Here is a 26,276-nt window from a genome sequence, read left to right as displayed (position 1 = left end):
CGCCGTAATACGCCGAAAAGGCATGGCTGAACCTGCTCCCAAGTCCACAGAGCCGAACGTGGTGAAATTCAGTACAAGAAATCAAGTACATATGCGCCATTGAAAAGTCATGCTGATTTAGGGAATCTCTTGCTTCTCCCTGTCTCTACAACTGTGTACTGATACACTGAATCCTAAACAAGGCCATAGAGCTGTTGACGAATATCTGCAGATGCTCTTTTGGATCGCTGCAAGCGGGGTGAACGCCCTTTGATAATGGATCTGGTTGCCCCCGTAACATACAAATTCGTGATCTACAGGTGAGGTCTCTTCGAAGGTCATCTCAAGGGAGTGTTGATAAGACTGCTGCATTATGGGAATTGAGGATGTAATTGGATCCAAGAATAATAAGACCTTCGAATGGGGGCCGGGTGACTTCTATATTCAGAGATAGAGAAGAGTGGCGAGCCTGAAGCAGAGCGTAAAAGCCTTCTGCTGGTTCAAAGAATTCTTGACAGGTCTATAAACCCGTACTGGAAATGGTGACGAGTAATGTTTCAGCCGGACTTCAAGATAGCCTACGGGAAGTCTGTTGTATCCACTGTTGACTGTGCATATAATATAATGAAAATGCTACGCAGATGCTATTTCTTACCGTGGAAAAGAGTCCCATTTCATCTTCTTCTCGATGCTGCTTAGATACAGAGATTCAAGTTCCATCATCATTCCGGTTTCATACCAGGGCACGACGCAGCAGGACTTGTTCACTTCCGTCAGAGATCAAGAGCATCGGATGCGGGTGATGAAGACACAGGCGGTGAACATGATCAAGCAGCGGGTCAGTCTAGAGCAACCACAGATCAGTATTGTGCACATCTATCGCAAGTCAGCGAGCACATCTGAGCGCTCTTCCTCGACTGCTTCACTTTTTCACACTTCTCCACTCCATCGCCAATGCCCCAACCATAGTAGCACAAGCCAGGCCAACCGGCAGAAAAAATGCTGTGGTCAAAGCTCGATCATACCCCTCGACCACTCGCGGCCTGTCAGCCGGAGCAACATGCTGCTGTAGCTCGAAAACCCCCATCTGGGTCAATGCCTGCGCGTCCAGGCCCGGCACTATTCCCCGGAGCCTGACAAGAAGCTCACTGGTGAAGATAGTCTGGGCGATTGAGACGAAGACTGCGGGCCCCACGTTCTGGGCGAAGATGATCAGCGCAATGCCAATCGGGGCGTCGGCGACCGGCAGGATCGTCTGAACGGCCACTTGGGGCCCCTGGAAGCCAATGCCCGTGCCAACGCCCAGAAGAGCCTGATAGAAAATAAGCGAGACGAGAGACTGCTTCACTCCCAACGTGGTGAGCAGGCCGGCTGCAATCGGACTGATGACGGCTGTGGCAATCATAAAGGGGGTATAGTATCCCATGGCACTCGTAAGGGAACTTCCGACAAGGATGGACAGGGTCAGTCCGACCACGATCGGCAGACAAAGCACGCCGGACAGCGTGGCAGATACCCCGTGGACGGCTTGAAAGTAGGTCGGCATCTTCGTTCCGAAACACAGTTAGTCAGTGAGTCGGTGGGAGTGAGAGAGAGAGAGAGAGAGAGAGAAAACTCCTCTCAGCGTCCCGGGGCGCATACATAATACTCAAACACCGACAAAGACGAATTATTGCAGAGGCCGAACCACACTCCGGCAAAGACACTTCGTGACCGCATCACGCGGGCGGGGAGCAGAGCATGATCGCCCTTCCTCTTCTGGTGCCAGACAAAGGCAGTCAGGATGACACCGGATAAGACGAAGAGGACGATGATCCGAACATCGCCCCAGGAGTAGGTAGTGCCTCCCCACTGAAGTGCCAATAAGGGCAAGGTAACTGACGTGATGAAAAGCCCAGCGCCGAGCAGGTCAAGTTGGCGAAGCTTGGCCCTGCATGGTAGCGTTTTACGCTTTGATTTCAATGGATCTTGGAAGAACAACAGGATCAGCAGGAAGGAAAGGCCTCCGAGCGGGAGGTTGATGTAGAAACACCATCTCCAGGAGATGCTTTGCGTCAAGGCTCCCCCAAGCATTGGGGCAACAGCCGAAGATACACCTTCGAAGGCTGCTGCTAGACCAGTAAATAGCGGACGTTTGCGGAGAGGAAAGCACTGCGCTATAATGCTATTCGACGAGTCAGCCGGAGCGCAATACAGGAACAGAAAAGTCATTAGACAGAAAGAAATCAGGGAGGCAAAGCTAACGTCAGGACTCCGGAAATGATACCTGAGCAACCAATGCCAGATACTGCCCTCCCTAGTATCAACACGCTGGACGTGGGCGCTACCCCAGCGAGTAGAGATCCCAGTTCGAAAATGAGCACGGAGGCAAGAAATACGGACTTGGTAGAGAAAAGATGGTATAGATTGCCAAAGATAAACTGAAAAGCGCATGAGGTCAAACGGCTGATGTGCGTTATTATTAAACCAACTGACCACTCAATCTTGAAACAACAAGGAAGAACATAAGGGACAACACTCACTATGCTGAATAATACCAACCAGCGTCGGCAATGGTCTGGAAATGTGTGGTGATGATAGGCAATGCTGTCGCTATCATATTGAAGTCCTAATGCTTTCCTTGGTAAGAGTTCTGGTGGGGAGAGGGGGTGAAGCGATTACCGCCGTGGAATGTCACACACCAGCCCGGTGAGAACCAAAGACAAGAAGATGGCAACAAGAATCATGACAAGCTTGGCACCTGTCGGGTACTCCATACGATCCTCTTCTTGCGAGTCATCATTCGCCTCCAGCTTTTCTGCTGGGAGTGTTGTCGCATGGGCATCTCTATCTGAGATGCTTTCTGAGGCCATGCTTGCTGGAAGCCTTGGAAGAATATGATACGGTTGAACAGGACAGATCTCCAACACCGGAATTTATATGAGCTCCGAGCGATGTGCAATCAGAAATACTATTTTGAGTAACTCCTACATTGCTGGGGCATGCAATGAACCTGACTAGTGGCAATCGATAGAACTGGTGCGACCACGTTGTCAAGCAGACATTTCTAAATACCTTGTTCAAACTATATTAAATACGCTGAATGATATCACAATGATTATCTCGGATAGAGAATCGTGGTGGATTACAGGCCCCGGCGAGTTACGTGCTAGATGCATGGAAAGACACACGCTGCAAGTAGCTAATACACGACAATGATGCAGTAGCCAGGCGAGTGGAAACTTCCTAATGCAAAAGAGAAGGAACACATTTCCTATGGTCTTGGTAAGTATCCTGTCTACATGTAGAGCTAATGTGCTCGATCCACGAATTTCATGACTTTATTCCCCGTGCCGCTCTTTTCAAACCCACCCAGATCTTCCACGAACGTCAGCCGAAACAGATGCCGATTCTCGGGCAGCACGAAAAAGAAAGTCTCCAGTTCATGGACGAGATCTTGTCGAGCGATCAATCGTTCACTCGCTGCCTCCCGGAGCATCCTAACCTCAAGCGTTGTCTGCGGGGATGAATCATGGGTCGCTTTGACAATCTGCCATTGCAGCAACCCGAAGTCCTCCCTCTGCATAAGCTTCTCGATGTTGGTGAATTCAAAGTACATTCCAAACCATTTGAAACTGAAGCGACGATCACGACCCCGCAAACGGAGAACCCGCAAGTGTTCAAGATCCGATTCCGGGACCACAGATCGCGCAAGGTCGGGGAGTGGGTGAACCGATGCGAGATCACCAGTGATGTAACGTACAAGGGGATTGCGCCGCCGTTGCAAGGAGGTCTGGACGAGGACTCCCTCCTGGCCTTCCGGCAGGGACCTGAGCCCCGACGGGGAATCACTTTCCATGACGGAAGGGGGCAAGATTTCAACCACGAGGCTCCGGGTGTCAAAGACAAAGTCCATGGAGCCTGTGAGCCCGGCCTCCCCGGTCAGGTCCGGATTATGGAGGGCGTATGGCCCGGATTCTGCGCTTCCTAAGACGGAGCATATCTTGACCGGGCCCAGCGTCGCGCGGATGTATTGTCTCTGACCGTCAGTCAGCGGCTCAGAGGTGTAGATCACTTTCGTCAATCTGATCCCTTTTCGCTTCTCGGCCGGAAGGGTTCCGATCCGGTGGACAATTTGAATGACTTGACTGCCATCGCCTGTCAAGACGTTGATCTGGTAATGCTCAAGGGCGCGTACAACCTCATCGGGAGTCATGAAATTGCCAGCGCTGAGAACCGTCCCCCCTGCGTTTTCTAGAATCTCAGTCATGAGGTCAAGAGACCTAGCCAAGCGTGAATGAAAGCCCCAAGGTCAGCTCTACCAGCCCTAAATCTTTCGCAGAAGGCTAAAACGAACCTATACCAATAGCCCGCGGCATGCGTTGTCAGGATCCAATCGTGCGGTTTCACCACTCCGCAGATCCTCAGGAAATCGCCAAATGCTGCGCGGTGCTGCCGGTTTTCTTTCGCATCCGACAAAAACATCAGCGGCAAACCCCCGGAACCACCGCCTGTGATGCTGACATAGGCGCTGCGGCGGTATTCGTTGTGCGGGCTCGTGTCCTTGGTCAATCGCTCGATAACCCGATAGCTGTGAGATATGAGTTGGTTGACTGAGCTTGATGGGGAATGCGGCGAAGAGCTCACGTACAGATTCTTCTTGGTTGTCAGTGGCAGCGACTCGAGACTGCTACTCGTAGTCTGCCCGGATTGAGAGACTCCAGTCTGCACAATAGCCCGGATCTGCTCAGGACCCGGTGGATAAAGTACATCTGAATTGTAGAACGGATGGATTTTCGCGACCGCGAGCACGTCCGAGAGTGGAAAGTTCTTGGTAGTCATCCTGGATGATTCTCGACGAAGAGGAGGTGGTTTGAACGAGATTACCTCGAATCTTCACATCGAATACGCCCACATCTCCCCTCCCAGACAGACCGCAATCTCTGAAAAGCACATGATAAATCTCGCTTCTGCCATATTGAGCCATACTCTTACGGGCATCGCCTTTCGCTCAGCTCTGAACTCGTTTGACCTTTCAGAAAACGACCGTGTCGATCATCTGCCTAGTCTCGCTTTTCCGAGATCAGGGACTCCGCGTACTCCGCGTCATTTAATGACTTTAGTCTTGGTTAGGTAACATGCTATGGCCGATGATACTGCTCTGCTTCATCTAGAATTGGCAAAGGCGCTTGCGCGGGTCGTGCATATCAGCGAGACACGGTGTGGCAAATGAATTTACTTGTATTTTGAATTGAGAATCCAGACTAACCAATTGATGCTTAGCGCCAAGAGCAACGTAGCCGTGATACGCTCGTCACTTTTGTCTACATTGTCGTCAGCGGTACTGTTATCCTGCAAATAGAGGGATTTTCTTACATGTCGCTGGCATTCCCAACCAACCTCATTGGCATATTCCCTTGCGGTTTTCCCTTTTTTTTTTTTTTTCTTCTAATAACTTTCTCTCTTTCACATACATGAGATTGTTGAATGATCTTCAGGGTTCAGGGACCCACAAAGCAGCTGAATCATTCAATCGACTGATCGAGTCCCGTCTGCAACAGTGGTGATCTACTTGGTAGATTACTAGGTTAGTAGCGGTGTGATTTACCAAAGGGCCGAGAACCAGAGATCCGCCCCCCCCCCCCCCCCTTTTGCCACTACAAAATGTCTTGTCAGTGGAATGGAGATCTTAAAATAAACACAAGGATCCAGCTTTGGAAGAATGGATGGGGTCGGTGTGAGAGAAAGCAGGGAGCCTTCGCTTAAGGTTTGGGCTCGCCAATGAGCAGCGAAGAAAGCGACTCCGATGATGGGACAATCATGGGCTATTTGGTTATTGCAAATTGGCACGAGTAGCTTGCTGTAGCCGGGAGAAAGTATTATCATACGGCATTAGCCAAGGCACTGCGCGAGTCATGAGGAACATGACTGTTGAGGTGCATAAGGAGGTTACATTCGACATTGTATCCACTATTGCCTACTATATACACAATTAATATACAGCACCTTCAATCTATTTAATTTATACTGTGGATATAGTTATACATTGGTCTATGCCCGTGTTGGGGGGCAGTAATGCCAGATATTCCACTGCACTATGAAATATCTGCGGTAGCATAGAACCAGCCATGTTCAAGTAATTCCCACCATTAGACTTGAATGCATGCCCCCCTCCCCTTGCATACACATCCTCCCACTCTGTTCGCTTGTAGACTATTTCCGTTTCTCAGTGGATTATTAGGCCAACCAAGTAAACTCTAACTTCACCGTCCTAACAAAATCACCGAGATCAACCGGAGTGGGCTCCGGGCTGGGGGACGGACCGCGCTACCCGGTCAGCCCCAACCCTAGACGGTCTGCGTATCATAGGTACTACTATGTGAAAAAGTTACAGTCTGGTTCCGTACTACGGAAGTGATTGTGGAATTATGTTCTCCTATATTCGTGCTCGTGTTTGCTGACGGGGAGAAAAGGATTTCCACCCCTTCAGAAAACTGAAGACTCCAATTAATTGACCTCAGCCTAAGTAAAAAGCTTCTCCTGAACGATTGCCTAGATTTAGAAGCACAAATCTACAAACTGCTGATGCTGAGGAGCAGCAGCGGCGGCGGCACTAGTGCCTTCCGTACGGCCTTTTGTGATATTCGCAGTTCCCGTACGTAGTAGGTCACCCCCAACATCACTGCATGGATGATGGCTCACTCAATACGGGACAACAGACCAGACGGGAAGGGCCTCGCGTCCCACCGCACCCTCCGCAGATGACGCTCAGGATCCATCACCTGGTTCCGAGCATGCAGCCACCGAAAATTATCCATGAGGATCACTGAGCCCCGCGGGAGCGTATCCGGCGTCAGATGTAGCGGCTCACCCTGCACGCTCAGTCCGTGAAGACATTCCTTTAACTCTTGCAGCGCCAGCGCGGCCTCGGCCGTCAGAGGGGTGACCAGATCCTCCCGGAAGCGAATCGTCCAGTGCGAGCCCTCTGCGCCGGCAGCCATCAGGCTGCCCACCGTGTCGTGTTTCGTGCTGCACTTCACAAACTCCGGGGGCACGGCGATGCGGAACTCGGGCCGATGGAGCGCCGCGCAGGTCGACGGCGAAAGGAGCGAACCGATCCTCTCGACGTTCATGACGGAGAGTGTGCCCCCGCCACACCGGTCTTCGCGGAGAACCTGCAAGGCAAAGTAGCGGGGCGGGGCGTCTTCGTAGCTACAGTCAGTGTGCCAAGGAAACTCCTCCATGGTCTCGGATCGTGCCTGATGCGACGGGGTTTGGAACGTCGCCCGACTCGGTCGGACGTCCCAGAACCAGCCGCGAGATGCACTGTGGGTGATGGGCAGCCCGTGGCCGTAGTGGTCGTGGAGCCCCTGGACCAGCCGCTGGAGATACCGGCTGGAGTCGTCCTCGAACTGCAGGCTCACTTTGAGGATGCCGTTCTTCCGCATCAAGCTGGACACCTCGGCGAGGTGTCTTGGGCGGTTGGCACAGCCGAGGTCGGTCGCTACCAGGTGCGGCAGGCCGCGTGATAATAACGCTGTTGGTTGTGACATCAGAAATCGGTCTCGGCATTCTCGCGATGCTATGGTTTGAGTAGTTATGATTGACTTACTGCCAGTGGAGCCTGCCGGGTTGGTGAGATTGATATTCCTTAGTGCCTGCCACATGTTTGGGGGAAATGTGTCTGCGCCTTGGAGAAACGGAAGCAGGAAAACACGGCGCCGGACTACCCTGATGCAAAGATCTTTCTCCAGCTGCTACGGCGATATATCAGCGGCAGAAAGAGAACTTGGAGAGGCAGGAGGTACCACGGCTACATATACGACTGTGCACCGTGACCTTCCGAGGCCAGGAATTGCGGATTGGGGAGAAAAGGCATTCGAACTCGGCGCTAAGCTTCGCACACTCATACGATTATGTTGCCCCCTCCGCCTGCGACTGACAAAATTTACCATCTAATCAGATATAGAAGCAAGGCGCATGTTTGGAGATTACTTACCAACAATAGCTGGAGGGAGCTAGTTCAGGGATTGCGAGTGGCCCATCGCCACCGAGAATACATGGATCCCTGAGCCTGCAGTTCTCCGGAGTACAGATGCAGCTGTACTCCCCACGACTAGCCTCACAGAAGCTCTACCAGGCAACTAGATGCACCTGACGAAGCTATTGCATGTAATATCCATAGTCTCTGTAACCCCAAAACGATCTGCAAACACGATCTAGTGTGATCGAATCCTGCTCTTGGTATTTTCCAGTGTGAGATTGACGTTGCTCTAGACTGATGAATCGATAACCACAGCCGGGCAGTAAAAAAGGAGAGATGCTTGAAGCGGGGTGGATTCCGCTACCTGGGAGGAGACATTCATCAAAACGCGGTGATCGAGACGGTGAGGCGTCCAGCTCATGCGGGGCCAGGGACACTGTCACTGGATACATCAGACAGGTACAATTTTCAGCAAATGACGAACTAAAATCACAGAAGCTGTTATGTGATGTGAGGTGGTTTGCCCTCACGCCACCTAGGCAATCGGGAGACCCACCGCGTTAACGGCACTATGGACCCAATCATTGCCCTTATGTAATTGTAGAGGGCCGCAGTGAGAACAATCCCCACTTAGCTGCAGACATGCTCTGGTTCACCGGGCCATTTGTTACAATCCAATATCATAGTATCGTGCGTAACTCAAGAGGTTGGTAAGTTACTGCGGATAACCAAATTAAGTTACAATAGGACGAAACTGGAATTGAAGAACAGACGAGACAGGCCGCGAGGAAGGGCATCGGGAAGGCCGATTTAGGAAGCGATTCTGCGACACGTGGTATACCCATCTAGGGAGTCCACTGATCGTCCCCTTGCTCTAATTAGTTACCCTTGTCGTGGTTGAGTAAGTGCCCCTTTCTTTTGGTGCTAAAGAGGGCTCCCTACTCCGCCTACCTTACTCTACTCACCCATCCAACTGAAGAAACCCAGCACGTTTACCCATACCTCCACACAATGAAGTCTCCAGCATCAGAGCTTCTGCACCAGGTCCATGTTTTCCGCGGCGGGGGGCAATTCCAGCCCATAGCCTCCTTTGACCCGAGCAAAGCGACATACACGGAAGATCAAGAGGCCATTCAAGAAAGCCTGTTGCGGTTCTGCTCTCCCAACTCGTGGCACAAGAGTTCGAGATCGGCCTTCATTCCCCGGCCGATCGCTGTCTCAGCGGAGCATCAGCGTCGATGGAAGGACCTCAATGAGGCTTTGGTCCTGGCTATCACTGACATCGTCGAGAGGTGGTGGACGGACACAGGGTCGAGATACCCCGAACGCATGCCTCTGGAACCAGCAGAAGAAGAGCTTCTCCGCGTAGGTTGTTGCCCTGCCTGGTGCTGTATCGTATGGCATACTAAGTGGCCTTCCTCCCCGTTAGTGGATTGATAGCCAAGTACCAAGTAACCTCCCGCCCTATCGTGACTGCCGCGGCTCGTGGAGACCGGACTTTCTGGTTGAAGACGAAAGCCGCGAAGGTGTCCCGGGTCCTATAGAGAATTTCCGAATCAGTGAAATCAACGCTCGTTTTTCGTTCAATGGAATGATGTATGCGGCTTGTGGGCAACAGGCGCTGAAGGAGGAGGGTATCTGCGATGCAGGTAATGGATTAGTCGGCACGACTGAGCCCGCCCAGGTAAGAGCTGATGATGGATACTATCATGCTTTCTTTGAGGGTTTGTTCTACAGAAGCTAAACTTTCGAACTGGATCAGATGCTGGGTGGCCTTCTGGGGCTTTTCGATCTCAGGTTGCCATTACACCTTCTCAAAGGGGACGAACCTGGCATTGATATTCATATGGTGGTGGAGTATCTCAGAACACATTTTGGCATCAACCCTCGTTTTGTGCCGCCAGCCGATCTCAGGCTCGTGCCATGTTCACAAGCCAAGGGCGGCTACCGCCTCTGTTGCGTGACAAGAGATACCGAGGCCCGGAACACCGAGCACGCGAAATCGGTGATTACTTATGATGGAGAGACCATGGAAGAGATTTATCAGGTGGGCCTGGAGCTGCACCAAAAGGAGCTTCGTGCGCTCAGTCCAGAGATGCTCCGCCAAGTCAGCCTCCGGTGCTTTAATGACTTGCGTACTGTTTTACTTGTCCACGACAAGCGAATGCTCGGGCTTGTCAGACAGGAGCTCGACACTCTAGTAGACCGAGATATCCTCACGTACGCGCAGGCGAAGATTCTTGAGAAAGGCATTGCCGATACAATACTCCCTGGCTCGGCCGAACTTGAACAGTTGATCGAATCCTGCAAGCAGGACCCTGACCTGAGAAATGACTATATCCTCAAGCCGATCCGAAGTGGAAAGGGGGATGGGATTGTGTTTGGCGAAGATATCAACCCCGCCAACTGGATGTCGAGTTTGGAGGGCCTGCGCTCCTCGCAGTTAGTTCCAGGCGGTGGGACCTGCATTGTCCAGCGCAGGATCAATCAGATTCGATACGATCTAGTATTGCGTCCGGCGGGCGTCATGACAAGATATCCCCTCGTTGGAACCTACCATTCGATTCATGGGGAGTTCCTGGGAGTTGGAGTGTGGAGAAGCAGTCCACATCGGATCTGCGCGATCAGCCAGGGAGGCGCGTGGACTTGCTCTGTGAGTCACTGCAGCTGATTGGGATTGAGTGTTGAATCGATTGATTTGTCTTTATTTGGGTGACAGTTATTAGCTGTTTCGTCAGACATACTGTATCAAACAAACCATGTATATGAACAAGTACCTGGTCAAAATTGTACTCCAACACTATCATAAGCATGCAGCACCATAGTTCGCCAGCAGATTTTTATTTACAATTGTTTTCAAACCTATATTCAGCGCCGCACTCCAGAGCTGCATTCAAGTACAAAATGAACCGGAATCATCAGATATAGACAATCTTGTCAGTCATATGGCCAACTATCTTCCAGCGCCCTGCCTTCCTCTTTCTTGCGAGCATATCTGCGAACGAACCTGGATTTAGCTTGAGCTAAAATTCGACTAACCTTACTATGATCACCATCAAACATGATACCACATGCGTAAAGATGATTGATGTCCTATTGACTTCTGAACTTCTCGCATCAGATTTACAATACCGCCTGGTACAGTGAATGAGATCGCGTGTGTGACTTGGATCTAAGCCAGCCGACCCCTGCCATCCCCTTTCAATACGAGCATCCCCCCTGGTCACTGGCAGCGAGACGGCGACGACTTCGACTTCGGGCGATGCCGCCGCGGGCTCAACCTCCACGATTGCGTCTGCCTCTCGTACGGCGACTTCGACCAGCCCCTCGACCAGCACCACTGTCACGTCTACCACCACAACCTCTGCCGCTACGGCCACGGACGGCACGTGTGGCGGAACTACGGGTTACACGTGTGAGCAATCTGCCTTTGGTGATTGCTGCAGTATCTGGGGAGACTGGTAAGTCGTCTTGATGAAAAGTATCCCCAGGCTCTGCGGCGCTGACAATGGGGGTTATACGTGCTTCGGCTCCCAGTTCGGATCCTGTTGCAGCATTTATGGATACTGGTGAGTGACTGACCGGGGGAATGACCGTCGGAGGCTGGCCAACCGAGATGGCCGTGGATCCACCGACGAGTATTGCGCATCGGCCATCTGTGATAGTTCCCATGGCGGGTGTAATTAAGGCCCTCGGGCGCGAGATGAATGGGCGGGGTAGGACCCACAATCAACATTGCACTATTGTAATGTTTTGTAATCCTTTTTGTGGACCCTTTCTTCCCTATGAAATTTATGTAAACTCGGTGGACTGGCGGGATGAATGCTTTACCCCCTTTCCTTCTTTTCTTCTGATTCTCACACCCAGAAATTCCAGTCCCGAACGTCACAGCGGATGCCAGAAGTATCCTGGCCGGCGCCCATTCCGCAAATCCGCCTGCATCTGACCGATTTGGACCCGGAAGAGCTCGCGGAAGAGACCAAGGGATGGTTGCTATTCGTACGGGTAGGGGAGATTCTGCGGAAGCACACATCCCTATATCATGATATGTCGCACTGACGGTTTCCGATCACTTTCTCGCCGGCTGCAGGAAGAATCCCACCCGACGTCAACTACCGAAGATGGGCTTCGCCAGCGACGAGCCCTAATCGAGAACTGGGCTACCGGAAGCCAGGAGTTCCGCGAGGTGCGTATAACCCCCCGAAGTCTCCAGATTCTTCCTCTTGCCATCTTCTTATCTGTCCCTCTCTTGCCTGCTTCATCTTCAGCATGAATGAGCATGAGTGAAAAAGGAGGAGGAAGAAGATTGAAGGGTAACACTGCCGCAGTCCTACCATAGTCGTTCCGCCGGATACACCTCGGCTGTCGACTACCCGGCCCAGGTACTCTCGCAGCTCGCCCCGAGACCCAACAAACGCTTCTTGTTTTTGGCCCCAATAGACCGGAAGACCTATTCGCGCAGCTACATCCACCTCGTCAAGTTTCTTATTCTGTTATACGTCCACCAAGATGAATGGAGCAGACGGCACCCCTTCGACCTCCGTGGGGCGGGCAACGCCCCCCGCTGTCATATTCCAGAACTACTTGGCTGCCCTCCGGCGGCCACAGCTATTACTACCCTCAACAAGATCCTCCCGGCGCTGTATCTCACCCCGGCGGATTACCACGCCATTTCTATGACCCGTCAGGGCACGGTGGTATTCGCCGACGGGCCGGATCTTACGTGGTTCGTTATCGATGCGCCGGGACTGGCCACGGGGCGTCTTACCCTGGTAGAGTATGGCTCCAATGGCGACGTCCGCATCTCGACCCTCCGTCGACCCTGGAATATAGGGCAAACTATGACCTTCGAGCAGGTCCTGGGGAAGGACCTGCACGAGATTGCCGAGTCGGGAATCGGGGGCCCGCCGCAGTATAATGAACCGTACGTGCTGCTGACTTCTCTCGTCTTCTGATGAAACCTTTCTTGATTGATACGATCGATATAGCTTGGACATGAACCTTCCCATCCTCGAGCTCTTGGAGTCCACCCGACTGAACAACAAGTTCCTCTTTCCGGGTTACGGATGTCGGGGTCTCTGGGTCCGCATTATCGAGCAGAGTGCACCTGGATATCTGGAGCTGGAGGCCCAAGGGCGGGAGGTGGAATTCGAGCTGGATGATCTGCTAGTCGTTGATCCATAAAAAGTTACCCGGTTGCCAGATATAGACTCCTGCGCGAAATAGTGCCTTGGCGTTAGGGTTTAGAAATATAAGCTCGTGTCTGCGGGGCGGAAAGAGGTTTCGACGCAAGGTGTACAAGAGTGATTTCTCAATAGCAAATCTCTATCCTTTGTCTTTCTGCAAAGTCTTTGGGCACAGGGCATGCACTGGGCTGTTATGTGAGAATTATCCAGTTAGATGAACTGCTGCCTGAGGCCGCGAGAACAGGCCTGGAAACCGCGTGCATACTAAAAGTGGCGAATCGCCCCAATAAGTCACATCAAACCCCCGCACTGCGCGGACGTGTGTCTCAGCTCCTAGAGCTGTTCTGACATTCGTCCTTCGTACCACAAAAAAAAGAAAAGAAAAAATTCCCCCAAAGTCGCAGGACTGAAAAAGTCGACTACATGGATAGACCAGTAAGACAGTGAGATTTGCCGCCGTGCTCAAGGCTAGCTAATTAGCGTACGCATGCCAGGTGTTCGCTACCCCCTCCCGGGAGAATAGATAGGCTGACTGCCCGTCTTGTTTCCTTCGATGGGTTCCACCCTGGACAAAGAATTTCCCCTCCAAAGAGTTTTCCACAATGTTCCGGAGATTTTGCGCTCGACTCAAATCCACAAAGCCAGATCGACATGCCCGTGAGAAGCATGGCGACCAGTCCCAGCCCCCGAGCACGAACGACGACGACCGCATCGCCACGAGGACCGATCATAGTGTCTCTTCCCTGGACGAGGCAAGCACCGATAATTCCCCAAGAAGAAATCTCTGGGAGGTGGCCGGAGAGAGATTAGACAAGAAACACCGCGAAATTCTGGAGCAGGAAAGCGCTACCCACATCACGGACGCCATCAAGGGCGTTATCGAAACAACAGAAGAGAAGTACCGCGAGTATAAGGAAGGTGGGCTCAAGATCCGCAAGCGCGAGGGGGGGCAGATCGACGTCCGCGAAACCGCCAAGAATATCATTCTCTATGCATTGCAGGCGCAGGAGCTTGTCAAGGCATTGGTGTCGTTTGATCCGACGGGCCATGGTGAGCAATCCAGCCACTCAACCTTCCATGGCGTTCAGCCTGCACATCTGCTAAAGTCACAGTCCAGCTTCAAGTGCATGGTCTGTCGTTTCATTTGGCCTGACATTGATACAAAACAATTTCCAACGTCGGGACGACATCTTCGAGGCAGCCGAGTATCTAGCCCGCAATCTCTCCTACTATGCGATCATTGACCGCCATTATCGGGAAGTCGGGTGGAAAGCAATCGAGGATTGGAAGACGCTCTAGTGGAAGTCTACATAGCAATTCTTCAGTACACGGCAGAGGTCAAAGAGGCAGAAAAAGAAAGTAAAGCTGGTGAGAAATACGGATTCGGGATTCTTCCATATGGTGATCGAAACTGATGGCCCGAGAGATCGCATCGTCAAAAGCTTCACGGCCCTGATTCAACAGCCGCTCAGGGATCTCAAGAATACTATCGAAAGCAAAGCGCAGGCAGTTCAGAAGTGGACAAGCCTTACGGAAGATCTAGGTACTGCTATCTCCTCTCTGTCAGGATGAACAACAAGAGGCAGCATGCTTACTACCACAGACCGCAAGAGAGAAGCCGAAAGCATACTAGACGGGATTGATGAAGCGGTGGAAAAGCTGAAGGTTATCCAATCGCACACCAGAAGTAAGCAATCTACTAGGCAATGGCCTTTCGAGGAGGCCGCACACTAATTCCAGCAGGCATGCAAGATCTAGAGATCCTCGATTGGTTGTCCACGGCATCCTACTCCGATTTCCAAAACAATACCCAACACCCCCGCGCATCAAACACGGGGGATTGGTTTCTCAATTTACCCGAATACAAAGAATGGAAGGCCACGCCCGGGAAGATTTGTTGGCTGTATGGAGCAGGTGCGTTTCTCTAATCCTTCACCAAAATCAAAACTGACATTTGGCGCAAGTCGGATGCGGAAAATCGGTTCTCTGTTCTACAGTCATTCAAGATATTGAGGAACACTGCAAGCCTGTTTCATCACGGCAGTTTGCCTACTGGTACTTTCAGTTCAGCAATGACGAAACACAGAAGGTGTACAATATGATCAGGTCCATAATACGACAGTTCATGCCAAAACCACTCCCTGCATCTATGGTCAAACTATGGGAAGAGCATCGCCATCGAGGCAGTAACCCACACCAGAAACAGTTCGCAGAGATTCTCAAGTTTGTATTGGAAGCCTCTGAGGGTCAGTTCTTCCTCATCCTTGATGCTCTGGATGAGTGCCCCGCGAAGAACGGCGAACGGGGATTGCTTCTGCCATTTCTAGAAGACCTATTGAAAAAGCATCGAACTAAACTGCATATTCTGGCTACCAGCCGACCAGAGCCTGATATACGCTCAAGGCTGGAACAATATCAAAGCGTGAATCTAGAGGCTGGATTGGCGAAAGATGTGGAAACTTTTGTCCGGGCTCAAGTCTCCGACGGCAGGTTGAGTGCATGGGACGACTCGATAAAAGAGCGGACCTTAGAGAAATTGCTTGAAATTCCAGAACGGTATGTTGTCCTGATAAACAGATCTATACAGCATGATTGACACGGGTGATTGAGCAGGCGCTTTCGCTGGGCTGATTTACAGATCAAGCGGCTTCAAGAGTCCAAGACCGAGGATGCATTCTTCAAGGCTCTTAATTCCATTCCAGTTACACTCGAGGATACCTATAGAGATACCCTCGAAAGGCTCCCACCAGATGATCGAAAGGCAGCTCGCACAATCCTGATTTGGCTGAGTTTCTCTGCCGTCCCGCTGGATCTGAAGACCGTAGCAGCTGTTGTATCTTTCCGGTTTCCAGAAGACGTTGTAACGACTTGCACTACTTCCTTGGTCACTGTGAGCATCTCTGATGATACTGTCAAATTGGCCCACTTCTCTGTGAAAGAGTTTCTAGTTTGCAACGAAATCGAGGGTCAATGGTATCAGTTCTCGACCCTATCTGGTCATGATGCTATTGCAAATAAAAGTATCGACTCTCTGCTGGAAACCATCGATATTCTCACAAAGACTACTGCCGTTCAACGCCCACTACTCATTTATGCTGCAAAATACTGGCATCATCATTTGGCAAAATTAGGAGATCTACACGCCAGGAGTACCGGTCTCCAGGAGAAGGTTGATCATCTGTTCACCGAGCGCGATGTTTATTTCAACTGGGTGCGCTTGGAACAGTGCAATTGGGATAGCACTTGGCTTCGATCATCGGAGGAACTAGACCCGCCTCTATTCAATGCATCACGAAGAGGAGTGAAACCAACAGTCGAAATGTTGCTTGCAAAAGGCGCCAGTTCACTGGGAGCCAATTATGATGGTTTGAACGATGCATTATCCGCAGCCGCGGCAGAAGGTCACTTAGAGATCCTGGAGTTGCTGCTGAACAACATGGACGAGATACCCCGAAACGTGACTTATAAAACGTTTTTTTTATAGACCCCGCCGAGGCTGATAGAGAGAAGTTGTCGGTCATTTTGAACCTACTTTGGGACAAGGGCGCTTTGCACGACCAATCAAGAGCATCGCATAGGATCATCGATGAGAGCCTGGTTGAAGCTGCAGCTAGGAATCGGCACCGCTTGGGCTATATACTAATGGACCGACTCTTGGATCAAAAAGAGAAAATGGGCGTCAAGATAACTGAAAAGGTGATAATAGCGGTGCTGAACAATGTCAACTGTGGTGCAGAAATCATGAACCTACTTCTCAATAGATGTGTTGAGGATATAAGGCTTACCCCATCATTGATGCAGGCGCTGCTTTTCGCAAACAATACTGATGCCGCGATTACTGTGCTGAGTCGGCAGGTGAATAATTTCGCTTTGGACGAGGAGAGTCTCGGAGCCCTTACAATTTGTAACGAAGAAGTGTTAGAGATGCTTTTTCAGAAGCGTGGCGAGGATATATGTGTCACCCAGAAAGTCTTGATCACAGCCGCCAAGTTTGCACGCGATTTGCAAGCAGTGAAGTTACTTCTAAACCGGCGAGAGCCTGGAACAGACATCAACAAAGAGGTTCTTCTAGCCGCTGCACAGAACTTTCCAGCAGGCGATGAAATCATGGATTTGTTGCTTGACGAGTATGGACAAGACGCTGCCATTGATGATGAGATCATCCAGGCAATTACAAGGAATGAAGTTGAAGGTTTGGCAATGATAAAGACGCTTCTGCGCAGACAGCCGCCGGGATTTGTGGTCACCGAACAGGTACTATGCAACGCTGCCAAATTCAATGGTCGGGAAATGCTGGAGCTCTTGGTGAGCAATGCTAGTGGCTCTAGTCCTCCTATCACAAGCAGGATTTTTGGCTGTGTGGCCCATAACCTTTTTCATACAGAAGCCTTGCTGAACTACCTATTTGATCTTTGTGGACACAGACTTCCCGTCTCAGAAGATTTGTTGGTTTCACTTGCTGATGAGAGCGCCATCAACTCGGATCATGTGCTCACATTCATATTGGAGAGATGGCCCGAAATTCCTGTAACTGATCGATTGTTCGAAGCGGCATGTTGTATCCCTGACGCCCTGGGGTTGCTATTGGATCGACGGCATGATTGTCTTCCAATTGAAACAATGATTCAGAAGATAACAGAAGACCAAAGACACGATGGATTGGCACTAGAGGTGCTTCTCGATCGGCAGCTTGTGGAAGTGACCGAGTGGCTGGTAGAAATGACCGTCAGTAACAATGATACACTGAAGATCATTCTTAACAGGAATCCGGAGTTACCAGTGACACCGAGAATAGTCGCCAGCGCAATGAAGGACGTCGATACAATGCGCCTTCTACTCGACAGACAGAAGAACCAAGTCTTAATCACTGAAGAAATGATCAAAGCTTCGTTGGATGCATTTCGCCCAAGCGACATTATAAGCTTACTTCTGACCCGCCTGGGACCAGAGGCAGTGCCAATTACAGAGGATATCTTGATATGTGCTGTTCAAAAAGGCGAACTCAAGGCTCTAGAGCTGTTTTTAAAACAACATCGTGGCCTCAATCTTCGTGCAGTCTGGGAAGCACTGTGGCAGGATCTTGAGATTGACTCATATTCTTTGGCTCGGTCAGCAAATGCCCTTTTCCATTATGCCAATTTCGATGTCTCGGATAAAATGCTGGAGAGGTTATCATCTAGGCATTTTGACGACTTTATCCGCTCATGTATGCAGCATCGGATACCACTACCCACCACGGAGGCAGCATTCGAGTTGATCGTGGAAAGGTCGGATTTGAACACCATCGATATATACTTGGAGAATCACCCTGACTTCCCTATCACTGAGAGGCACTTTCAAGCTGCTGAGAGGAATTCACGAAAATACATAGACAAAGACGCTTTGCGGTCGCTCCTCACGGCCAAGTCAAGTTTATCTTGAGGCAAAGAAATCATCACCGTTCAGCAAGATCTCGAGACCAAAACTTCATTTGATTTTCTTGTTTTTGTCACCTGAATTGACTGCCATGTGGTCACCTTCTCTCGTGGATCTAAGCTCCAGATAGCAAATCGTTTATTCATACTACTTCTTTGCGCTACTCCCGTAAGCTGCCAGTAGGTATGATGGAAAACCATGCCCTTCTAATCAGCGGTCAAAGAAAGCAATGATAACGAGGAGACACAGTACAAACACAATGAACAACTTCGAGTTCCCTGTGGTCAATTTGATTTCAATGATACCATCACCCAGATTTCAACCTAGGGTTTTTCAGACTGCCGGACGCAAGAAACCCGGCAGTACAGAACGACAACAACAATGCATTCGTATTTGTCTATTGTGATATACTCACATTGGCTCCTTTCCCATGGTTGTGTCTTCCGCTGGCAGCTAAGAGAGGGTAGAATCTACTTACTCCTACCCTGATGGGCCATCTCAACCAGCCCTTTGTAGCCGTTCTGTTTCGAGACACGCTAGCAACCATGCCCTAAATCGATGGGAGAGCCGAGAGTTTGCGTCACCGTCTAGTTGCTTTTCTTCAGTAAACCCTGTAGAGTAATACAAACAATCTTTCTCAAGACCCATATTTTCTGTTTGCAGCCGGTCCTCGCCCGGCAGTCTTGAAGACCGAGGAAGAAATCAAGACAAGTACAAGAAGCTTAACGGGTAAGGAAGCCTCAGGACTTGCCCCGCTCAATCCCACGGACGTTGATATTTGGACGGCACAGAGACGGGAAATTTGACGCCATGAGGGAGTCAGTCGCATGATCCCAAGTCAAGGAGTCCTCGCATCGAGGCATTTTCTCGATCTTCCAAGTTGTCCCGACGACTCGGAAGTGCACCGAGTCCCGAGTCCACAGTATGCGGGGTAGTTCTGTCTTCCCCACATCTCCACCAATTCAGGATCTCGACACTTACACTTGCAACATGCCATCAATCCACTTCAGCTTCGGCTGAATTCAGTCGGATAATTCGTGGTGCATGCTTCTGGCAGGCTGGTCCACTGGATTTATAAAGGGCCAACCTGCCAGAAACTCATCCTCTACCTGCATTGCTCACCTCCCCTCTGTCAAGATGCTTCTTCAAGCGGTGGCTGTTGTGGCTCTGACAGTGGCAGACCTTGCCCATGCCACAGCAGTGACCCCCAAACGTCAGACCTCCCAGTCAGAGTCATCAGAGCAAGAGCCATCGTCTGCTCCCTCGCTCACTCGGTGGACCGAGGGGCCTCACTTGGCCGTCGACTACTATCCTTCGCAATGGCCCGAGTACATGTGGGAAGACGACATTGCCCAAATGTCCGCTGCCAACATCTCATATGTGCGGATCAACGAGTTCGACTGGGCCATTCTCGAACCGGCGGAGGGGCAGTACAACTTCACTCTCCTGGACCAGACGCTGGATCTGCTGCAACGATATCAGCTCCAAGCGATCATCGGGACGCCCACGGCCGCACCACCGGACTGGCTCTACCAGAAGTATGACATCAGCTTCGTCGACTACACCAACACGACCAAGCAGTTCGGCTCGCGCCGGTACTACAGCTCCTCCTCGCCGGACTACCGTCGAATGAGCCAGCAGATCACGCGCCAACTGGCCGAACGGTACGGCAACCACTCCGCCGTGGCGGGCTGGCAGTTGGACAACGAGTTCGGATGCCACGACACCGTGCAGAGCTACGACCAGAACGCCATCCAGCGGTTCCGGATATGGCTGCAGGACAAATACGGCACGATTGACCAGCTCAATGCCGCCCAGGGCCGGGTGTTCTGGTCGAACCAGTACACCGACTTCGACGCGATCCACCCCCCGTACATGGAGGTCTACACGCCGCCGCCGAGCCACCTCCTGGACTGGTACCGCTTCAGCTCGGACATGATGATCGAGTTCGCGCGGGAGCAAGCGACGATCCTGCGCCAGCACGCGCCCACCCAGTTCATCACGACCAACATGATGATGGGCTTCCTCGCGTTCGACCACTTCAAGTTCGCGCGCGAGGTGGGCCTCGACCTGGCCACCTTCGACGAATACCCGCTGTCCGGGCCGAGCACCGTCTCGTGGCTCTCCGCCGCCGAGCAGGCCAACTATCTGTACACGGGACTCCCCGACTGGCAGGCGCTGCACCACGCCCTCTACCGCGGCGTGGCGGGGGCGGCCTACAACACCACCGCCGGCCCCTTCGGCGTCATGGAGATGGAGCCCGGCGTCCTGAACTGGAGTCCCTACCGGGTCTCCCCCTTGCCGGGGATGGTGCGGCTCTGGACGCACGAGACCTTCGCCGACTCGGGCGACATGGTCTCGTATTTCCGGTGGCGGCAGGTACCCTTCGGCGCCGAGCAGACGCTCTCGGGCCTCTTCACGTCGGACAACACCGCCGACGAGGGCTTCGACGAGATGCAGACCTTCGCCCACGAAGATCTCCCCATCCTGATCAAAGCCCTCAAAACCAACAACCACACCCACAGCCAAAAACAGCAGCACCACCAAGCCGACGTAGCCCTCATCTTCTCCTACACGGCGCACCAAGCCTGGACCATCTCGCCCTACAGCGGCACCTGGGACCCGACAACAACGAGCTACACCGACCCAACAGTCACCTACCTAGAGCTCGTCTACAAATTCTACTCCGCCCTCCGGCGCCTAGGCCTCTCCATCGACATCCTCCCAGCCGACCACCCCCCGCCGCTCCAGAACTACAAACTCATCGTGATCCCCAGCCTCCCCATCATCCCGCCGACCCTAAACGAGACGCTCGCCAACCACAGCGGCCCCATAATCCTCGGCCCGCACACGGGCGCCCTCACCGAGACTTTCAGCTACCAGCCGGGCCTAGCCCCCGCGCGGGGCCCGATCCACGCGCGCCTGCCCATGAAGGTCACGCGCATCGAGACCCCGCCGGACTACGCCGGCCAGAGCGTCGCGTACGCCGGCCGGCGCTTCAACATCTCCGGGTGGGCGGAGTGGGTGGTCTGCGGGCGGGACGAGGCGACGCGGCTGCGGTATACGGGCCCGCGCCACCGGCAGGGCCGGCCGGCGGGCTGCGCCGCGAACGGCGTGCACTATCTCGGGGTGAATCCGACGGTCGAGCTGCTGGTCGCGTATCTGGGGGATGTGGCGCGCGAGGCGAATCTGACGGATGTTCTGGGGCGGTCGGTTCGTGGGGGCGGGGGTATGACGGATCTAGGACCGGACCTGCGGTTTGCGCGGCGCGGGGCCGTGCTCTGGGGGTTTAATTATGGGTTGGAGGCGGTGCGGGTGCCTGAGATTCTGGGGGCGAGGCGGGTGGTCATTGGGAGTCGGAATGGGTCGGAGATCCCTGCGGCTGGGGTGGTGGTTTGGAGGCTGGGGGGTGATGGTTATGATGATGATGAGGAGGAGGACGCTTGAGAGGGCCGGGGCTTGCGAGTTGGGTGGAGATGGCTTAGGTACTGTACAAACTAAGTGACTGTGCTGCTCCGGAACATCGGAGACGGTTGAGGGGGCGGGGTGTCTTGCGAGCATTGCTGGCAACTTGCGGACTCAGAGCGTGGTTAAGGTACTGCTAGCCTCTGCTTGAAGTGTCGCAGCTAGACAGGTAGAGAAGGATGTTAAGTATTAGCGCTGAGGAATGATCATCACTGGGAAATTCATGACACCACAGCTAATTGTTAGGTTGTTAGATATACTGTAGTTGGGTATTGGAAGATGAGAATGGCTGTAGTTTGATTATCAGTCTGAAACAAGTTATAAAAGTTGGTATGGCTGTCAGCTGCGGTGTTCATCTACACATGACTTATAATCCTTGAAGACTGTCCACGACTATTAGGCAGGAGCCCTAATCCACAGCATGATCTGTACTTAGGTGTCTTTCGTTATATTTTTATCACAAGGGCCACTGTACTTGAGTGTCTTTGATTGTATTCCTATCACAAGGGCCACACTAATCGGACCCAGCTTCCTCCGGGCTCTTTCCCTGAGGCTACCTAATCACATCCCCCCAAAAACAAAACGCCCATATCATGCTAATGCTTTCCCTCTCGTGTGTACATAACCATAAGCATTCCCAAAAGCGCCATATCCATGCAGAAAACGAAAGCCTCCTCCCAAGTTTCCCCTCCATGGTCCAGTGTAGATGCAAACATTGGTCTTTCCAGATAAAACCGATTTCTATCAATGAGACAGAAGAAAAAAAAATAAACGCCGCAGTGTCATGCTATGTCGTAACGGAAAGGTCGAAGAAAGGGAGAAAGAAAAATCTGTACAGTGGTACAAAGGGGACGGTAACGGTGGGGGCGGAACGGAGGATGGTCAATAAAAGAAATGAAGTGAAGGTCAGGTCTTCTCATATGCATCGTATCAGTATCAAGGTCGTAAAGCTGCATTCAAACGGTGAAAAGACTTTTGCTCGCTTCATGGGTAGTTGAAGCTGGAGTGGAACATGGGCTGTCCAATGGGTCCAGAGGGCCAGGCTTCGTGGTGCAGGTATGGCAGCACGCCCGTCTTGCGTTCGGCTACCGTCTTTCCCAGCGGCTGGTAGTGCATGTGGTCAAAGGGGACGCTTCGCTGCTGCTGCAGGGAGGTGGAAGGAGGCGGGATCAGAAGGGTGTTGACACTGCGCACGGGCCGGTACGGCGAATTGCGGTTGGCGAGGAAGAAGGATGGCGACAGGTGGGTTTGAGGGGTAACAGAGTAGGCGGAGACGGCGGGGGAGATGCCAGCCGAGGAGATGGCAAACGGACTGTTGTGGTGTCTGCTGGGGTCCGGCAGGGAGGTGTAAAGACCGCTGCTAAGTGGAGGAACGGTAGGGACAGTGACAGAGGGGGCCACAGTCGTCGTGGTGGTCGGCATCTGCGATGGAATCCAAGTGTTGGGAGGAGCGTATACAGGCGGCATCACCCGGCCAGTGGAAGGCAGCTGGGGAACTGTGGAGACGGCAGGAGGCATGGTCGGAGCCAGGCTGAGAGAAGAAGGGAAGTTCGGTCGTGGAAGACGAGAGACGGAGTCAGGCATAGCAGGGACGAGAGAAGGTACCGATGTCGAAGGCGCTGTAGAGGTAGACGTGGATGTGGATGTGGATGTGGATGGCATGACGGGCGGTAAGGCGGGAATGTTGGTCAAGGCGGAGGATACCGGCAGATTCGGCAGATTCGGCACCATCGCGGCAGTATTTCTCTTGGACGGCAATTCCTCCACCGCCTCGTCGCGGCTCCGCTTGCGTGGGTTCGGGTTGCTGCTGTTGCTGCTGCTGCTCGGCAGGGGCATGTCACTTGGTGGCAATTGACACGCCCCTCCAGCATAAGGCATGCCGTTCATCGGCAGCGGCCAGTGGTGCGAGCGCAGAGCATCAGTCGCAGGCGGCGACGGCAACTTCGAAGGCGAGCACAGAGCAGCCCGGGAGATGGGAGCCAGATCGGGAGAAACCCGCAGTGCAGGAGGCACAACCGCTCTTTCGTTCTTCTCCGCCACTCGCAGAGCGTTGTTGAAGTAATCCGCGAAAAGGCCCAGCTTGACATGCCATTGGCGCCATTCCTCCTTCGACACGTACAGGTTGTAGCGAATGTTGCTCAGAAACTCGACTTCCATAATGTGGATCTCCTGCACCGTGATGCCCGATACCTCGGCCCACGTCTTGTTGGTGTAGGTGTTGTCATCGAGAACTGTGAAGGAAGTATGTCAGCCTCATCTCATCTCAATTCCATCCACAGAATCCGCCTGCGAGAAAACCTACATTTGTTCCCCAGCATGAGTGCAATCGTCGTCAACCTGTACTCGCTGCCCTTCTTCCCACGTACTCCAGGATTGAACTTCTTCAGGCGGTAAACAAACATGAGAGCGAGCAACACCACATTCTGGCTGACCTGGGTCGTGGAGAGGATGTTGGTCACCCATTTCTGGAAGCCAACCGTCGGCATGGTCTCGGGGGCGAGAGAGCCGGCCGAAGGCGAACGCTCCTCCACGGCCTTCAACTTGGCCGCACTTTCGAACCAGAACAGACATGTCATCTACATCCGTAAATTAGCCCCCTCGGCCGAAAAAGAAAGTTTCTGTGAGACTACTCACCTGCGCAGCAAACTCGGCGAGACTCCCCTTGCTGTTGTTGATCGTCGATGGGATCTGCAGATACGAGGCCGTAGAATTGGTACTGCTTTTCTTATGACTGTCCTGCTCGCGGGTGTTATGCTCCTTGACCGGAGGCTGGTAGTGTGGCTTTGACGTGGGGACCATGGCAGTCGCTCCATCGAAGTTCATGCGCGGATAGCCGGAGACCTTGGCGTACGGCGGCAATGTGATTCCATCGAGCTTCGCTCCATAGCCGGACGAGGGGATGACGTTGTACGTCGCGACTCCGTTCATTTCGCTCGGAGGCGTTGGGAGACCGTCCCGGAAGGGAGCAGTCCAATTGTCCGAATTGTCGGGGATCGACTCGAAGGGTCGCTTTCTCGCAGTGTCTGGCCGTGTGTAGGGGCCGATGGTGGGTGTGACTGGGTGAAGTGTGGGGAGTTGAGGTTGCGGTGGAAGTACCGGGAGAGACATATGGGCAGGAGAGACGTCCGAGGTTCAATTACCACTTGCGAAGAAGGTCGGGAGGTGAAGAGCCAGAACACCGAATATCTGTAACACCGTGCTCATCAAACTCTCATCGGGATTGTATTGGACTAGGTTGGGTTAGGTACGAGTGGTGTTAATTGTTCAATCCCGGCAGCCCTTCAAGTCCGGTGCGTGGGAGAGGTATGCAATGGCTTGCGACCACAGCTGCTGATGTTGCTCTGTATCCTTGAAGTTGAACAAAAGTCGCCGGGGGGTCTGGTTGGCTCGAGAACCGCGAATATCAAAGGCCGCACGGGGGAATTGGTAGGATAGCAACAGCAGCGGATCTGTTGAATGTTGGCCGCCTCGATGGAATGAAGGCACTGAAGGGGGTGGAAGTATTGAAGTATTGGAAAGCCAGAATCAAGGACGGACAAATATCACATAGTATATTAGTGGTAGTATGTATGTATGATGGCAAGGCAGTGGTAGTAGTAGTAGTAGCAACAAAGTGGATTAAAACAGTAGAACTGAAGTGGCAGTGACCAGAATGATATGGAAGGAGAGGTTCAGGTCATAGATCCTGCACGCACGACCCAGTTGTAGAACCGAACTATATCCAAGAAACTTGAAGACGCGGCAATGAGATGATGATAAAGGAAAGTCAAAGCAGATAATCTTGTTAAGAAAAAAAGTGGTTAAAACCTCGAATGGATTGGATTGAACCCATATAGGAGATTGAAATAAATTGGATGAGGCAGTATGGATCTAGAAAGCGAAAAGGGAAATAAAATTAAATACCCATAAAAATAAAAATAAAAATAAAATAGATGGGGTAATTAATGAAAAGGTAAAGGGAAAAACTAATAATGAAGGATGAGGTCAAGACATCATCCTCCATCCAGCAAGCAGCAGAATAACTAATCAACTCAACTTCATAACAACTCCGCTAGAGGAGCCAGGGTAGGTTTAGTTTCTTCGTCCGGAGAAAGTGCTGTGTCCATACAGGAGAGAGACAGAGTTTGACCCGGACGCAGGTCCAGAGGGTTGATCCTCCCTTCTGGCCTCGTTTGGGTCGGGTCCCATTTGGTTGACCAGGTTTGATTGTCTCTGCTTTGTCTTGAAGAGAATGAAAATACCGGTTGATGTCAGAGCCACGGGGGGGG

The 26,276-nt window shown here is 52.2% G+C and overlaps 8 protein-coding genes across 8 annotated transcripts; 4 read left to right on the top strand and 4 right to left on the bottom strand.

The window, feature by feature from the left end:
• Positions 1–660: 660 nt before the first annotated feature.
• Positions 661–2,831, bottom strand: BO66DRAFT_461299 (MDR family MFS transporter; the record flags this gene model as incomplete). The annotated part of the gene is made up of 5 exons (XM_025652332.1): positions 661–1,525; positions 1,621–2,143; positions 2,224–2,424; positions 2,502–2,587; positions 2,661–2,831. The coding sequence occupies 5 exons, from the start codon at positions 2,829–2,831 to the stop codon at positions 902–904; spliced, it is 1,605 nt and encodes a 534-aa protein (XP_025499478.1). The 3' UTR covers positions 661–901.
• A 418-nt stretch (positions 2,832–3,249) lies between these two features.
• BO66DRAFT_382923 (uncharacterized protein) lies at positions 3,250–4,800 on the bottom strand (the record flags this gene model as incomplete). Its single annotated transcript, XM_025646032.1, has 3 exons — positions 3,250–4,241; positions 4,316–4,549; positions 4,610–4,800. 3 exons carry the CDS (start codon positions 4,798–4,800, stop codon positions 3,269–3,271), a joined length of 1,398 nt encoding a protein of 465 aa, XP_025499477.1. The 3' UTR covers positions 3,250–3,268.
• Positions 4,801–6,562: 1,762 nt separating this feature from the next.
• On the bottom strand, positions 6,563–7,839 carry BO66DRAFT_197895 (uncharacterized protein). Its single transcript, XM_025642505.1, has 2 exons — positions 7,571–7,839; positions 6,563–7,495 (listed from the first exon to the last, which is right to left on the bottom strand). Exons 1-2 carry the CDS (start codon positions 7,623–7,625, stop codon positions 6,657–6,659), a joined length of 894 nt encoding a protein of 297 aa, XP_025499476.1. The 5' UTR covers positions 7,626–7,839; the 3' UTR covers positions 6,563–6,656.
• Positions 7,840–8,587: 748 nt separating this feature from the next.
• On the top strand, positions 8,588–10,775 carry BO66DRAFT_382917 (uncharacterized protein). The gene is made up of 4 exons (XM_025646031.1): positions 8,588–8,843; positions 8,930–9,307; positions 9,372–9,626; positions 9,705–10,775. Exons 2-4 carry the CDS (start codon positions 8,954–8,956, stop codon positions 10,611–10,613), a joined length of 1,518 nt encoding a protein of 505 aa, XP_025499475.1. The 5' UTR covers positions 8,588–8,843; positions 8,930–8,953; the 3' UTR covers positions 10,614–10,775.
• Positions 10,776–11,827: 1,052 nt separating this feature from the next.
• BO66DRAFT_358434 (uncharacterized protein) lies at positions 11,828–13,202 on the top strand. Its single transcript, XM_025644935.1, has 4 exons — positions 11,828–11,941; positions 12,033–12,128; positions 12,271–12,866; positions 12,931–13,202. The coding sequence occupies exons 1-4, from the start codon at positions 11,837–11,839 to the stop codon at positions 13,124–13,126; spliced, it is 993 nt and encodes a 330-aa protein (XP_025499474.1). The 5' UTR covers positions 11,828–11,836; the 3' UTR covers positions 13,127–13,202.
• Positions 13,203–13,680: 478 nt separating this feature from the next.
• BO66DRAFT_423324 (uncharacterized protein) lies at positions 13,681–18,549 on the top strand (the record flags this gene model as incomplete). Its single annotated transcript, XM_025650102.1, has 11 exons — positions 13,681–14,178; positions 14,246–14,333; positions 14,390–14,496; positions 14,555–14,671; positions 14,732–14,815; positions 14,872–15,042; positions 15,093–15,684; positions 15,742–16,585; positions 16,624–17,841; positions 17,878–17,943; positions 17,977–18,549. The coding sequence occupies exons 1-11, from the start codon at positions 13,731–13,733 to the stop codon at positions 18,547–18,549; spliced, it is 4,308 nt and encodes a 1,435-aa protein (XP_025499473.1). The 5' UTR covers positions 13,681–13,730.
• Positions 18,550–19,680: 1,131 nt separating this feature from the next.
• On the top strand, positions 19,681–21,990 carry BO66DRAFT_333296 (beta-galactosidase; the record flags this gene model as incomplete). Its single annotated transcript, XM_025644164.1, has 1 exon — positions 19,681–21,990. The coding sequence occupies one exon, from the start codon at positions 19,681–19,683 to the stop codon at positions 21,988–21,990; it is 2,310 nt and encodes a 769-aa protein (XP_025499472.1).
• An 822-nt stretch (positions 21,991–22,812) lies between these two features.
• Positions 22,813–25,300, bottom strand: BO66DRAFT_197785 (putative mucin). Its single transcript, XM_025642504.1, has 3 exons — positions 24,643–25,300; positions 24,311–24,584; positions 22,813–24,239 (listed from the first exon to the last, which is right to left on the bottom strand). The coding sequence occupies exons 1-3, from the start codon at positions 25,114–25,116 to the stop codon at positions 22,993–22,995; spliced, it is 1,995 nt and encodes a 664-aa protein (XP_025499471.1). The 5' UTR covers positions 25,117–25,300; the 3' UTR covers positions 22,813–22,992.
• Positions 25,301–26,276: the final 976 nt, after the last annotated feature.

This window comes from Aspergillus aculeatinus (genome assembly GCF_003184765.1).
Source record: "Aspergillus aculeatinus CBS 121060 unplaced genomic scaffold BO66scaffold_59, whole genome shotgun sequence".
NCBI lineage: Eukaryota > Fungi > Ascomycota > Eurotiomycetes > Eurotiales > Aspergillaceae > Aspergillus > Aspergillus aculeatinus.
The sequence above is the reverse complement of the archived record's forward strand: the minus strand, read 5'-3'. Positions and strand labels throughout refer to the sequence as shown.

What these genes read in the sequence shown, in the direction of transcription:
- BO66DRAFT_197895 (XM_025642505.1), bottom strand. Translation starts at nt 7,625, where the DNA reads ATGTGGCAGGCACTAAGGAATATCAATCTCACCAACCCGGCAGGCTCC. An exon ending in CCCGGCAGGCTCCACTGGCA is followed by an intron (nt 7,496 to 7,570) that starts GTAAGTCAATCA and finishes CACAACCAACAG; the next exon opens with CGTTATTATCACGCGGCCTG.
- BO66DRAFT_358434 (XM_025644935.1), top strand. Translation starts at nt 11,837, where the DNA reads ATGCCAGAAGTATCCTGGCCGGCGCCCATTCCGCAAATCCGCCTGCAT. An exon ending in CCAAGGGATGGTTGCTATTC is followed by an intron (nt 11,942 to 12,032) that starts GTACGGGTAGGG and finishes CGCCGGCTGCAG; the next exon opens with GAAGAATCCCACCCGACGTC. An exon ending in CCGCCGCAGTATAATGAACC is followed by an intron (nt 12,867 to 12,930) that starts GTACGTGCTGCT and finishes CGATCGATATAG; the next exon opens with CTTGGACATGAACCTTCCCA.
- BO66DRAFT_382917 (XM_025646031.1), top strand. Translation starts at nt 8,954, where the DNA reads ATGAAGTCTCCAGCATCAGAGCTTCTGCACCAGGTCCATGTTTTCCGC. An exon ending in CAGAAGAAGAGCTTCTCCGC is followed by an intron (nt 9,308 to 9,371) that starts GTAGGTTGTTGC and finishes CCTCCCCGTTAG; the next exon opens with TGGATTGATAGCCAAGTACC. An exon ending in GCACGACTGAGCCCGCCCAG is followed by an intron (nt 9,627 to 9,704) that starts GTAAGAGCTGAT and finishes GAACTGGATCAG; the next exon opens with ATGCTGGGTGGCCTTCTGGG.
- BO66DRAFT_197785 (XM_025642504.1), bottom strand. Translation starts at nt 25,116, where the DNA reads ATGTCTCTCCCGGTACTTCCACCGCAACCTCAACTCCCCACACTTCAC. An exon ending in TCGCCGAGTTTGCTGCGCAG is followed by an intron (nt 24,585 to 24,642) that starts GTGAGTAGTCTC and finishes TTACGGATGTAG; the next exon opens with ATGACATGTCTGTTCTGGTT. An exon ending in ACTCATGCTGGGGAACAAAT is followed by an intron (nt 24,240 to 24,310) that starts GTAGGTTTTCTC and finishes CTTCCTTCACAG; the next exon opens with TTCTCGATGACAACACCTAC.